The sequence below is a fragment of the Chlorocebus sabaeus genome, chromosome 2, assembly GCF_047675955.1.
Source record: "Chlorocebus sabaeus isolate Y175 chromosome 2, mChlSab1.0.hap1, whole genome shotgun sequence".
Classification (NCBI taxonomy): Eukaryota; Metazoa; Chordata; class Mammalia; order Primates; family Cercopithecidae; genus Chlorocebus; species Chlorocebus sabaeus.
This window is the reverse complement of record NC_132905.1, coordinates 58470642-58485257: the sequence shown is the minus strand read 5'-3', so window position 1 is coordinate 58485257 and position 14616 is coordinate 58470642. Positions and strand designations below refer to the sequence as shown.

Sequence of the window (14616 nt, the reverse complement as noted above, 5' to 3'; positions counted from 1 at the left end):
TTCTGGGTATTATGTTTTGTTTGGTTTTGGTTTTTTTAAAGACAAGTTCCCTATCTGTCGCCTGGGCTGGAATGCAGTCTTACAATTACAGCTCATTGCAGCCTTGATGTCCCAGGCTCAAGTGATCCTCCCAGCTCATCTTCCCAAGTAGCTGGGACCACAGGAGTTTACCACACCACACCTGGGTAATTTTTTTTTATTTTTTTTAGAGGCAGGGTCTTGATATGTCGCCCAGGCTGGTTTTGAACTCCTGGGCTCAAATGATCCCCCGCCTTGGCTTCCTAAAGTGCTAGAATTATAGGTATGAGCTGCCATGCCCAGCCACTAGGCAGTTTTGATTCTCTAGGTGCAGAACCCAATTACTCTGTCCTGTAATATTTCTCCTGACTTTTGTAACATAGTTGTACTCTAGGAAGTCACATTGTGTACAACACTTGTTAAAATCTCTGCTTTTTTCCCCAGACAGATGTACCAAGTTAGCCATTTTAATACATAATGTAAAGCACGTACCACATATTTGGCCCCAATCATCAAAGTAATTGATGTAATCAGCTTTGTCCTGCTATCTTTTTATTCTCAGCGACTTTTCTGGAAATGAAGTATTGGTGTCGTGCTCTGCCATGTTTTTTTGTTTTTTTTGTTTTTTAAAGGTCATGTTGATTTGATTTATTTTTTAATCATCAGAAGCCAGGTAGCAACTTGTGGTATGTAAAGTATGTCCTTGTGCCCTAAGCTGAAGGAGCAGAGACCCACTAGCAGAAATGAGAGAATCAGGCTTTGGAGCTTTGAGGTATCTTCAAATCTGGTCTTCTGGTAACTAAAAATTTCTCATCACTCAGCATTTCTGAACGTCAGGCAGGCAATAACTAATACTTAAAAATATGTCCAGAAGTACTACAGGATTGTGACTGTCTTCATTGTTAAAGTTTAAATTATAATCATATTTAGTATGAATGTATTCCTCTGCGTTCACATTTTTTATAATTAATTATCCAAGTATAGAATGAATCATACCTTTTTGTTAGCCAGATTACTGGGATAAACGGATCCCAACCTTACCCTCTTTACCAAATAAAAGAGCTTCCTATAGAATTTCCTAGGTAAAAGACAGGCATCTTCTCTAAAAAATAGTGATGAATTCATCTAACTGTGTAGTGTTTAGTTTTCTTTAAGTAAAAAGTTAAATGAGGAATTGAGTGATTTTTCATATGCAGATTTTATTTCTTGATGATTGTGTCTGGCCTCGTGGAGGGACGGAGTGACTTTAGGTGGAATAACCGGATCTGTTTGCTCTTGAGAAGCAGGCGCGAGTCCACGAAGGAAAGGCAGGGAGACAGATGGCTGGCTATTGTGTTACAACCATCATCTGCTGGGCCCTGAGCAAATATTAAGTGAATAATATATATGTAATTGGTGTGAAAGTACAGTTGCAACATTTCTAATACGGTTTGGAGGAGGGCTACTTCTTGAACATTTGTGTTTTATAGAATGCTAAGTTGAAATGTTTTTGTTTTTAGGGTTAATCCGTTTTAAACTGCTTTAAAGTGAACATTTTTTCCCCATTTTGACACCACTGTACAATATTTTGAATTGAAATGGCCTGTAATCGCCCTTTTTTATTTTCCATAACAACATGAGCACTAAATTATAGCTGTGCAATTATGTAAACAATGGAAATGCTTCCAGAATGAATCCTTCCTTTTAAATTTTCATTTTGTGTAATTGTTGGAAGGTTTGGAGCCATAATAAACAAAATTATTTTACACATTTATCGCTCTAAAGGTCAATTATAAGGGAACTAAAGAAACAACACTATGCAAAATGAATAAACCAATTTCTGTTGCCATCACCATATGTTTTTCTTATCACTTATGGTTTTTCCAGTTACTGTGTACATAGCATTCAATTAAAGCGATTCATTTACCAGGCTGAATATGGTTTGTGTTTATAGAACTGTGCTTTGGAGGAGAGGAAACAACACGCCTCTATTTGAATTACCTGATTTTTTGCAAGATCAGTGATAAGAGACAGATGTTCTCACCAGTTACTTTCTCATAACCACAATCTTTTGATAAGCTGCAAATTCACAATTATCATCTTAGTGATCTTTTCACACTCAACATATAGTATGCACTTGGACTTTTAACCAGAACAAGAGAAAAATACTGGTTTGGTGATCTGTTCACTATATTGCAATATTTTGCAGAATGAATTTTAATTTCTTTGAACAAAAGCATGTGAAAGATCTTTGTCTATGTGTCATATGTTCAACTCTCAAAAATAAACCTCATTTTATTTTAGATTCCATATATCATTGAGCCTATTGTTTAGTTTGTGGTTTAGTCTATTTAACATGTGAAAAAGAAACTAATTCTTGCTATAAAACTAACTTGAACTTCTTTGTATTAAGTTCTAGAACTCCTTAGAAAAATGAATCCTAGAAAGTCTAAAATGATAATTTTCCTGTTTTTCTTTTAGTATTTGCCTTGTAAAACACTGTGGCTAATTGCCGTAATGCTTTGTTAAGAGTGTTACTTGAAAGCACTAATTTCTAGAACTTTTGAATTTCTGGGATAATGTATGATCTAAGAGGCTTGTTTGTGTGCCACCTTTGAAATGTCTTAAACTATTCTTTCTGTAGATCAGCAAAGTAATAGTTCACTGAATTATATAAACTACACCTGTAAAGTAAATTTTACAAAGTAAAACTCTTCAGAGTCCTTCTCTTTTTGAAAAATAATTATTTAATTGCTACTCTATTTACTTCTTTATGGCTCTTTTCATTTTACAAAGGCGTATGTTCTTATCTGCTATCCCATTACGTACAACTCCGTAAGGGAGTATCATTCCATTTTATGGAAGAGAAGCATGAAGCTCTGGGTATGACCTGATCTGCCCACAGTCACACAAGGTTTTGAACCTAGGCCTCATGGCTCAAGTTCTAGAGTTCTTTTCACCACGCTAGAGTGCAGGGCTGTTTCTCACTAGCCATCTCAGTGGAGGCAGCGCTGAATAGCATCGAATCATACAGTACAAAGGATGGCCCCTTTCCTCCTCTCTGCAGGTGCTTGTGATACTCTTAGGTAGGCCAGCTGGAGTTGAGAGAAGTAGTTCTCTCACACCACCCTGACATTGCATTCTGTGCTTATATTTAACAAGGAGAGCTGGTCTCAGACCCAGAGTCTTCATCAGAGGATGATATTTTTAGCAAAAATTTAGCAGCATTGGTTACTATCATTGTATTACTTGAGTTACTTTTTACTTATGAGAAAGGATACACATAAGTTTTTCAGAACAATTGGGCCATTATTCTAAGCGAAGTAACTCGGGAATGGAAGACCAAACATTGTATGTTCTCTCTCGTAAGTGGGGGCTAGCTCTGAGTATGCAGAGGCATAAGAATAATACAGTGGACTTTGGGGACTTGCGGGAAAGGGTGGGAGATGGTGAGGGACAAAAGACTACAAATTGGGTACAGTGTTTACTGCTTGGGTGATGGGTGCACCAAAATCTCACAAATCATCACTAAAGAACTTACTCATCTGACCAAATAGCACCTGTTCCCTAAAAACCTATGGAAATAAAAAAATTAAAACATGAGTCACTTTGAAAACCCTGTTAGGCAAGTAATGTTCACTTTGGACAGGGAGATGGCAAAAGGCCTGAGGGTTGCATATGAATGACTGATGTCTGAGAGCATCATCCTGTCCCATGTATATATAAAGCCCTGGAGGCTGTGAGGAAGGTTTCAGATTTTTATTATATTTTTCAAAGACTCCTGTTATAGCTGTGTCTTAATGTACGGTGGGGAAGGTGAAAGAAGGATTCTACTGAGTTAGGAAATCAGTGGGGCATTTTGTGGACGTCCTGCTGCTGGGAATATGCAGTGGCTCTTCTTTGAGTACCACATGGTTATTCCTAATTTTAAAATGTTATCACAAAGATACAATCTTCGAGTTGTTCCATTTCAGTGTGGAGAAGCAACATAAGCAGGCATATGGCCATAATTTGGCTGACTGGTCATATAGTTCCCTCTTTAACCCCCCCATTTATTCTCCCCAGTGCTGTCTTTGGCGACTTCACACAGGCGCTGTGTCTCCTCAGGGCGCTGTCTTACGTGGGTGGCAGGGTAGGGTAGGCTAGCCATCTGTTATTTTGCCCTCTTTTTCCAACCTTCTTGCTCATAGTAGCAGGTTCCGTTGAAGTGACTGGCTGAAGTCCAGGGAGTGGGGGAGCCATGTGACTTTATCTCAGCTACATGCCTATCTACTGTCTTTAGCATCAGTATAGCAACTGAGTAATATTTTTTGAATGCCCTATTTTACAGATTATTGCCTTTATATGTACAAATCTTATGATGCAAAATGGATTCATTTACAAATTGTGGTGTTAGCTTGTTAAAGGATTTAGTTCATAATTCCCATAAATTTAGCCTAGAAAAGCATTTTTTAATTAAAACTCTAAATTCCAGTGGTGAAAATGGGCTTATTTGATTCAAATATGTGCTAAAGATTTTTAAAGCCCACAAGCTTCAAGGTTTAGTTTCCCATCTCAACAGATGGAATTAACACAAACATAACAAAGTTAACATCATGGTTGTTTGCATTATTAATCTTCAAATGCATGGCATTCTGCTACCTTGCTAGCCAGGTTTGCACGAATCCTTTCATTGCAACATATGTCAACAGAAATGTGCTTCCATCTGCTGCCGGATAGCTTGATGCCTGATATTCCGAGACAAGGCCCAGCACAATGAGTACCTCTGTGAGTAATTACAGGTGTGTGGTGAGGAGCCTAGGGCATTAATCAGAGGCTTAATTATGAAAAAGGTGGATCTTTTGTTCCACTCTTGAATCCTGAGTTTACCACACACTTTCTAAACTGCAGCATCCATCTGCTCGGTCCCTTAGAATGTTTGCCTTGACTGATACGGACCTTAAAGTGTATCAAAGGACGTGATTAAAGTAGGCTTAAACATTAACCTGGAAGAAGCGTGGTTCATGGTTTTTTTTCCCTTCCTTCCTTCCTTTTTTACTTATCTATCTATCTGTTTATTTCTGGTGTAGGAAAAAAGTCTGCTGAAATGCTAAAACTTTGAATTAGTACTTGCTAAACTATTTACTATATGTGAACTCTACTGAATTAAGCATTATACAGTAATTTTAAGAATGTAAAGGTCAAGATTTGTAGAAACTAAGACCCATGTAAGGAAAAAAAAGTCTTAGGAAAAATGGTTTGTGAACATATACAAATTTTTTTAAGAAGATAAGTTGTTAAATGAGGTTATTTTTATTATGACAGACTTAACATGTTAGAATTTAGCATGTAACTACTGCTTTGCTCTAATGTGATACTGATAGAATTAAATCAGGATTATTTTTAAGGATTTTTAAGATAACCACACTGAAATCTAAGAAGAGAAACTAGGATTGTGTGTGTGTGTGTGTGTGTGTGTGTGTGTTTTGCTTCTTACTCTTATATTGAGACTCTAATTAAAGTTGTGAAACTATAAGTCACATAACTATAATATAGTCATGTAACATTTTAGTCAGTGGCAGACCACATATATGATGGTGGTCCTATAAGATTATAGTGCTGTATTTTTACTGAACCTTTTCTGTGTCTAGATGTGGTTTGATATGCAGATAATTTCCATTGTGTTACAATTGCCTGTACCATTCGGTATAGTAACATGTTGTGCATATTTTTAGCCTGGATGTGTAGTAGGCGTCTACCATCTAGGTTTGTGTAAGTCACTCTATGATGTTCACAAGATGATGAAATTGCCTAACAGCACATTTCTTAGAATGTATCCTCGTCATAAAGTGACACGACTGTACTTCAGTGTGTGTTTTGATTAATGTACATGGCCAACAGCTGCATAAGTTTGTGATTTGTGGTTTTCTTACTAATTTCTGTTACACACACACACACACATACACACACACGCTTGCACAGATGGCTTCAGAGATGTGGCCTGGCCATGGATGGCATGAATGCTGTCCAGTGGTGGACCCCTGATCTGCCACAGGGAAGAATTAGATATCTGCTTCAGACCAGAGCTGAGGGGTGAGGGGCCATCCAGCCATCATTGAGAGGCCATCACAGACACAGGAACACAAGGTGTCTGGGGCAGATGATACTCTTCACACTGCACTCTGTGCAAAAGGCCACTAGTGCACTTTGTACTTGCACCGAGATCACACATATATTCAGAACCATGCTGATTCCCTGACCTTAGCATTTCACTCATTACAACATTACCTTAGCACTCTGCATATTCCCATTTCTTAACACATAAAACTATCTGAAGAGTGAAATTGTCCATCTCTTTGCCTACTTTAAGATATTTTAATGTAACTGTGTGCTTTAACTGTGGCAAATTGAAAGCTAAAGACAGGACATATGTTTTGTTTTAGTGATAGATATTTGAGGGTTTTAATTGCATATTTACCTCATTACTCCTGTAGCTTGTCCAAGGAGCCTACCTTTACATGGAAGACAGAGGAAATGTCTAGTCTCAGAGTCATGGTTTAGATTTTGCATAATTCATCTTACAACTTGGTGTCTCCAATCTCTCACCTTTGAAATAGGTACAATAACCCTTGGAGTAACTCAGTTTCCAATATCTCTTTCACTGAAAATGTTCTGTGATCTGTGCTGTCTTAGATTATTATACAGTGGTCATATGTACCACTACAAACACTACTTTGGAATTTTGTGTTTGAACATTACAATTGTGTTTTCTTATCTTCCCTTTTAGGATATCTTAAACACCATCATAAGGCACTGTCCACCCCGCTTTTTCTCCCTGGGTTTTCCTGGCTTCTCAATGCTGGTGGGGGACTTCATCACAGCCGCTGCCAGGGTCCTTAGCACAGACATGTTGACGGTGAGTATGACAATGCTCAGCATCCCAGCTCCCAAGAGGCTTCACAATCGCTAACAAGGTTCAGATTTCTCCACTCTTAACAGGTGTTGACTCATTAGTGCAATGTGAAACTGGGCTCTCAGGGTAGATACCCTGGCAGCTGATGTGTGAAATTGTAGGAAAAGATGACACACTGGTATTGGAAAGGCGTTTCATCAAAAGGCCAAAGTGTGAGAAATCATATCCTCACTAATATTTCAGCACATTTACACAGTCGGAAGCAGGACTTGTCTCTTAGAATATTATTAGCATTTTCCAGTAAATGGTGGCACAGACATAAATGTCTAAAATAGAGAGTTTTAAAATGTACATTAGCAGTATGATTTTTTTAAATTAAATCTTGGTTATTATAAGTCTCATAGAAAATATTTTCTTAAAATGTTAGAACACTAAAATCTTAACTAGAAGTGAATATGTATTCTCCTAATAACATGCCAGAATACTTTGGCAGAATTTTTGTAATAAAAATTAGAAGTGGACTAAATGATCAGTAAGGGCTGCAGAAAATTTATTTTTACTCTCTACATTTACCTCTACTACTAAGGCAGTATCTTTTTCTTTTCTTTTCTTTTTTTGTTGTTGTTTTTCAAGAGATAGGGTCCCGTTCATTCTCCACCTGGGCTGAAGCGCAGTGGTGCTATCGTGCCTAGATCACTGTAACCTCAAACTCCTGAGGTCAAGTGATCCTCCCACCTCAGCCTCCTGAGTAGTTAGGACTGCAGATACACACCACCATGCCTGGCTGAGTTTTAAATTTTTTGTAGAGATTGGAGTCCCTCAGTGTTTCCCGGATTGGTCTCAGACTCCTAGCCTTAAATGATCCTCCTGCCTCAGCCTCTAAAATGTTAGGATTACAGGTGTGAGCCACTGCACATGGCCAAAGCAATATCTTAATGCCTTTTTGAGAGAATACTGTTATACATTTAAAATGAAAGGACATTTTCCATTTGTGCTCTTTAAGCTGTTACATATTCAGAGTTATTTTTGCCTCTTCAAATGATATAAATAAAATTAGCTTTACTATTTGCTAAGCATTGGTATCGAAATCAGTGTGGCCATCCAACAACCTAAAGCTTGTTTGATATGTGATTACTTTTTCACTTTACTTATTTCTTCTTTTCAGGGTAAATTCAAACTTCAAGCCCTTGGTTTTAAATTAAACTGTTTAAAAATACTTCCTGTAGCTGGTATTTCATGTTGGTGCTTTCACACACTAACTTTTTCTTATAAAGATAAATTAGAAAACAAAGAGAAGTGAAAAGAGACAGGAGCAGAAGGAAAGAAAGGTAAAAGAGAAGAAGAGGCCAGGCATGGTGGCGTAAGTATAGTTACAGCTATAGGAGACTCAGGAAGCCGAGGTGGGAGAATCACTTGAGATCAGGAGTTTGAGTTCAGCCTGGAATCACCACACTGTCTTCCCCTATGGTTGAACTAATTTACACTCCCACCAACAGTGTAAAAGTGTTCTATTTCTCCACATCCTCTGCAGCATCTATTGTTTCCTGACTTTTTTTTTTCTTTTGAGACAGAGTCTTGCTCTGTCACCCAGTAGCTGGGACAACAGGCACCCTCCACCACACCCAGTTTGAAGTTTTGGTATTTTTAGTAGAGACAGGGTTTCACCGTGTTAGCCAGGGTGGTCTCGGTCTCCTGACCTCGTGATCCACCCGCCTGGGCCTCCCAAAGTGCTGGGATAACAAGCATGAGCCACCACGCCCGGCCTATTGTTTCCTGACTTTTTAATGATTCTAACTGGTGTGAGGTGGTATCTCATTGTGGTTTTTTTGATTTGCATTTCTCTAATGACCAGTGATGATGAGCTTTTTTTCATGTTTGTTGGCCACATAAATGTCTTCATTTGAGAAATATCTGTTCATAATCTTCACCAACTTTCTGACAGGGTTGGTTATTTTTTTTCTTATAAATTTGTTTAAGTTCCTGCCAGGCTCGGTAGCTCTTGCCTGTAATCTCAACACTTTAGGAAGCTGAGGTGGGCAGATCATGAGGTCAAGAGATCGAGACCATCCCAGTTAACACAGTGAAACCCCGTCTCTAATAAAATTTTTAAAAATTAGCTGGGTGTAGTGGCACACGCCTGTAGTCCCAGCTACTTGGGAGGCTGAGGCAGGAGAATTGCTTGAACCTGGGAGGCAGAGATTGCAGCGAGCCGAGATCGCGCCACTGCACTCCAGCCTGGGTGACAGAGCGCAACTCCCTCTAAAAAATAAAATGCTTTAAGTTCCTTGTAGATTCTGAATATTAGCCCTTTGATGGTTAGATTGCAAAATTTTTCTCCCATTCTGTAGGTTTTCTCTTCACTCTGATGATAGTTTCTTTTGCTGTGCAGAAGCTCTTTAATTTAATTAGGTCCTATTTGTCAATTTTGGCTTTTGTTGCAGTTGCTTTTTGTGTTTAGGTCATGAAGTCTTTACCAATGCCTATGTCCTGAATGATATTGCCTAGGTTTTTTTCTAGGGTTTTTATGGTTTTAGGTCTTATGTTTAAATCTTCAATACATCTTGAGTTAATTTTTGTATAAGGTGTAAGGAAGGGGTCCAGTTTCAGTTTTCTGCATATGGCTAGCCAGTTTTCCCAACACCATTTATTAAATAGGGAATCCTTTCCCCATTGCTTGTTTTTGTCAGATTTGTCAAAGATCAGATGGTTTTAGATGTGTGGTGTTATTTCTGAGGCCTCTGTTTTGTTCCATTGGTCTATATGTCTGTTTTGATACCAGTACCATGCTGTTCTGGTTACTGTATCCTTGTACTAGAGTTTGAAGTCAGGTATCGTGATGCCTCCAGCTTTTTTCTTTTTGCTTAGGATTGTCTTGGCTATATGGGCTCTTTTTTGGTTCCATATGAAATTTAAAGTAGTTTTTTCTAATTCTGTGAGGAAAGTCAATGGTACCTTGATGGGAATAGTATTGAATCTATAAATTACTTTGGGCAGTATGGCCATTTTCATGATATTGATTCTTCCTATCCTTGAGCATGGAATGTTTTTCCATTTTTTTGTGTCCTCTCTTATATCCTTGAGCAGTTCAATCCCTTGTAAATTGTATTCCTAGGTGTTTTATTCTCTTTGTAGCAGTTGTAAATGGGAGTTCACTCATGATTTGGCTCTCTGCTTGTCTATTATTGGTGTATAGGAATGCTCGTGATTTTTGCACATTGATTTTGTCTATTATTGGTGTATAGGAATGCTCGTGATTTTTGCACATTGATTTTGTATCCTGAGACTTTGCTGAAGTTTCTTATCAGCTTAAGGAGTTTTTGGGCTGAGAAGATGGGGTTTTCTAAATATACAATCATGTTATCTGCAAATAGATAATTTGACTTCCTCTCTTCCTATTTGAATACGCTTTGTTTCTTTCTCTTGCCTGATTGCCCTTAAAGTAGCCTTACAGACATACATTTGGCTAATAGTACAGTAGCCCCATTTTATCCTCAGTTTCACTTTCTGATATCAGTTACCACAGTCAGTGGTGGTCCAAAAATATTAAATGGAAGATTCTAGAAATAATTCAGAGTTTTAAATTGCACACCATTCTGAGTAGCTTGATGAAACCTTGAGCTGTCCTGCCCCATCTTGTCCGGGACATGGATCATTGCTTTGTCCAGTGGATCCACGCGGTATCTGCTACGCACCCATTAGTCACTTAGTGGCTGTATCTGTTACCAGGTGGACTGCTGTGATATCACAGTCCTTGTGTTCAGGTAATCTTTATTTTACATAATAGCCCCAAAGCACAGGAGTAGTGATGCTGTCATATTGTTATTATTGTTCTATTTCATTATTAGCTGTTATTGCTAATCTCTTACTGTGCTTAATTTATAAATTAAAATTTTTTCAAAGGTATGTATGTATTGCAAAAACAATAGTATATATAGGGTTTAGTACTATCCACAGTTTCAGTCATCCACTGAGGGGGTCTTAGAATGTATCCCCTTCAAAAAAGAGGGAACTGCTGTATATGAAAAATGCTCAAGATCACCAGGGAAATGCAAATTAAGATCACAGTGAGATAATTACCTCCCTGTTAGGATGGCTTTCACCAAAAAGACAAAAGATAAGTGTTGGCAAGGATGTGGAGGAAAGAGAACTCTCGTACACGTTTTAAAAAAAAAATTCTCCTTTTATTTGAATTCATTATATATTGCCTAGATTGCAATATATAATGTCCATTTATTGCTCCATTCCCTCTGTGATCACTACTTACCAAAATAGTGATTCTTCCTTATTTGAGGCCTCTGACAGAAAAAACTAGGATGAGATTTGACATCACAACCAACACATCCCCAAAGACACAGGTTAAAAACCTATTGATAGGGATCAATATGTATATTAAAACAATATGTATATCAAAATATTACATTGTATATCATTTAAATATATAATTTTTTTTTTAAGGTGGAGTCTCACTCTTTTGCCCAGCCTGGAGTGCAGTGGCGCAGTCTTGGCTCACTGCAACCTCCACCTCCTGGGTTCAAGCAATTCTCCTGCCTCAGCCTCCTGTGTAGCTGGGATTACAGGTGCCCGCCACCAGGCCAAGCTAATTTTTGTATTTTTAGTAGAGATGGGGTTTTACCATGTTGGTCAGGCTGGTCTCGAACCCCTGACCTCCTGATCCACCCACCTCGGCCTCCCAAAGTGCTGGGATTACAGGCGTGAGCCACCACGCCTGGCCCATAAATTTTTATTAATTATACTTTAGTAAAGCTGGAAAGAAAGAATCAACACAATAGAGACTACTCAAATCAAAGATGGTATAAAGATAAATGTAAAGGTCAAATTCACATAAAAAAGTGTTGCCAAGGTAGGAAAATAAATAACCAAGAAATAACCAGAACCTGGAAAAACACAAACTAGAAAATGTGGAGGGAAGAAAGTACTGAAATATAAACCAGGAATTTGCTTCAAAAAATTCAGAAAGGATGAAATACAAAACCAGCTTGCAAAAAAGAAAAAAGTGTTATGTTCTTTGAAACTACAATAAAAGAGACATGAGTGCCTTATCTTTTAAGCCTTTTAAAGGCATCGAATTTGCTTGGTCTTTAACACATATATCAATGTTACATAATATTATATACATTTTTCTTTACTATCTGCCTGAGGTATGATAGTAGGAATAAATGTTACAGCCATGAATTGATTTTTAATTCTGTTTTCAAATATTGCACATGAGTGTTTGGGTTAGTGAATGGTTGGGTACTGGGTATGCTAATCATACCATTTTTTCTACACATTTTCATCCCCTTGTACACTTTCAGTGGGAAGGTAAATTGGTGCAGCCATTATGGAAAACAGTATGGAGGTTTCTCAGAAAGTTGAAAATAGAACTACCATATGACCCAGCAATCCCACTTCTGGGTATATATCCAAAGGAATTGAAATCAGTATGTTGAAGAAATATCTGCACTCTCATTTCAGTGTAGCAGCATTCACAATAGCCAAGATATGAAAGCAACTTAAATGTCTGTTGACAGATGAATGGATAAAGGAAATGTACATATCTCCAGTGGAATATTATTCAGCCTTCAAAAAACAAAGGAAATTCTGTTGTTTGCAACAGCATGAATGAACCATTTTTCCAAATGAAAGAAGCCAAACTCAGACAAATACTGTGTGGTGTCACTTATATGTGGAATCTAAAAAAGTCCAACTCCTAGAAGCAGAGAGTAGAATGGTGGTTCCCAGGGGCTGTGGTTGGGGTCGGGGGAGATGGGACCACTGATGTTTCTCAGTGGTCAAAAGTTTCAGTAATGCAGAATGAATGAGTTCTGGAGATCTCAGTGTGGTCACTATAGTTAATAATACTATATTATAAACTTGAAATTTTCTAAGAGAGTAGATCTTAAATGTTCACAACTCACACATAAAGGAACTAACTATATGAGGTGATATATTAATTCACTTGTTTGTGGTAATCATTTCACTATGTATATGTATATCAAAATATGCTGTATATACTTTAAATATATAAATTTTTATTCATTATACTTTAGTAAAGTTGAAAAAAAGAATCAACACAAAATTAATAAAGTAGCCTTCCAAAATGTTTTTTTAAAAGAGAGAGAATATGAATGAGAATGTGAATGTAAGAGTTACATGAAGGAACCACACTCTGAGTATTAGTACTTTCTTGTTTAAACTTGAGGTTAAAATTGTAGAGGAACTGGTGAAAGATGTTTGGGCTGGAGCATACTTGCTCAGTCAGAATTTTCAGTTAGCACAAGGTAATTACCAGTTTGAAGTACCCCTGCTAGGTAGGTCTGCCCCACTGAGGCAGTAGGAGAGGGAGATGCACAGATGGCTCACCCAAGTCACCAAGAGATGAGGAGATGCTTGTGCGCAGCAACATTATTTGTAACGGCCAAAACCTAGAGCCAATCCAAATGCCCATCAGCAATAGAACAGATAAATTATGGTGTGTACATAAGATGGATTATTATATACAATGAAAACACAGGATCAGTTACATAACATAATGAGTGAAAGAAGTCAGACACAAAAGAACATATACTCTAATTTCATTTATTTAATTGAAAAACCAGACACAACCAATCTGTGGTGTTACTGCAGAATGCGGTTACTTTGGGGGAGGGGAGGCTATCATGGGAGGGGCACAAAGAGGACTTCTGTGGGTTGGTAGTGATATTCTTCCTGTTGTCTGTCTCTACGTCCTCAGGGCTCCGACCTCTGTCATCACTTCTCTCTCTGTGCACTCCACAAAGACGCATGCATTCAGTTCCTCTGAACACATCTGAGTTGTCATCCCAGACTTTTCTCTCCTAACCTCAGGACAAGCATTTCAAAAAGTCTTCTTCAGAACAGTAATCTCCCCAGATACTCTGGGGGAAAGGGAAGGAAGAAAGCCAGGTTCATAGTCAAGTAATTTTGGGAAATACACTTCTTCACTTGGAAATTCACAGCATACAGTAACACGTTAAATGCTTCTATTTAATTGTGCTTAGCCAAATGTCTCTGCAACGTCTTTTTCCTGGGAGTCTTTGTTTTTGCCCTTTCACAGTTGTTGTGGCCCTAGTGGAACATACTTTGGAGACAACTGCTTCTGACCCTTTCAGCCTCCCGTCTCATGGGCACCTGCCTCTTCCCTTCTCAGCTGGCTCCCTCACCCACCGCCAGCCTGCCTGATTTCTACTCCCCTCTGTGGCCCTTAGCAGCAGTTTGTTTTAGGTTTCCTAAACATCCTGAGCAGAACCAGTCCTTGCCTCATCCCATAGAATAGCTCTGCCGTGCTTTATATTGCCTTTTATTTACCTGTGTACTTACGGGAACCAAGCTAGGTAAAAAATGAAGGACTGGGCTCCCATGCTATGTTGCTCTCCTAGCAGGTGCTTCACTGAATTGTGTATAGCTGTTATTTGCCTTTCCTCCCCTACCTCACATACCGTGCCTCATCTCTCTGAGAGAGTAAAACTCTCTGATTTTATAGCCTAAGTGCTTAACCATAGGCTCAGTCTGGACCTGGGGCTAGGTGGCCTCAGTTCAAATCCAGGGCGATCACTTAGGAGCCATATGGCATTGAAAAGCTACTTAACTTCTTTGAGTGTCAGTTTTCTCACTGGAAAATGAAAACAATAGCCTCTCCTTCATTGGGTTGGTGAGGGGACTTTATGAGGAAATGCTTGTTCAGCACTTAGAAGAGTGCCTACCACAAA

General features: G+C 38.4%; 1 protein-coding gene across 5 annotated transcripts in view; it reads left to right on the top strand.

Moving 5' to 3' along the window:
• RALGAPA2 (Ral GTPase activating protein catalytic subunit alpha 2) overlaps positions 1–14616 on the top strand; it is a 328251-nt gene that overhangs the window by 158420 nt on the left and 155215 nt on the right. For all 5 annotated transcript variants that reach the window (XM_007961465.3, XM_037993998.2, XM_073008650.1 and 2 more), the window contains one exon: positions 6764–6892. In XM_007961465.3, the coding sequence (XP_007959656.3) occupies positions 6764–6892 (129 nt within the window). The remainder of the gene's footprint in view (positions 1–6763; positions 6893–14616) is intronic.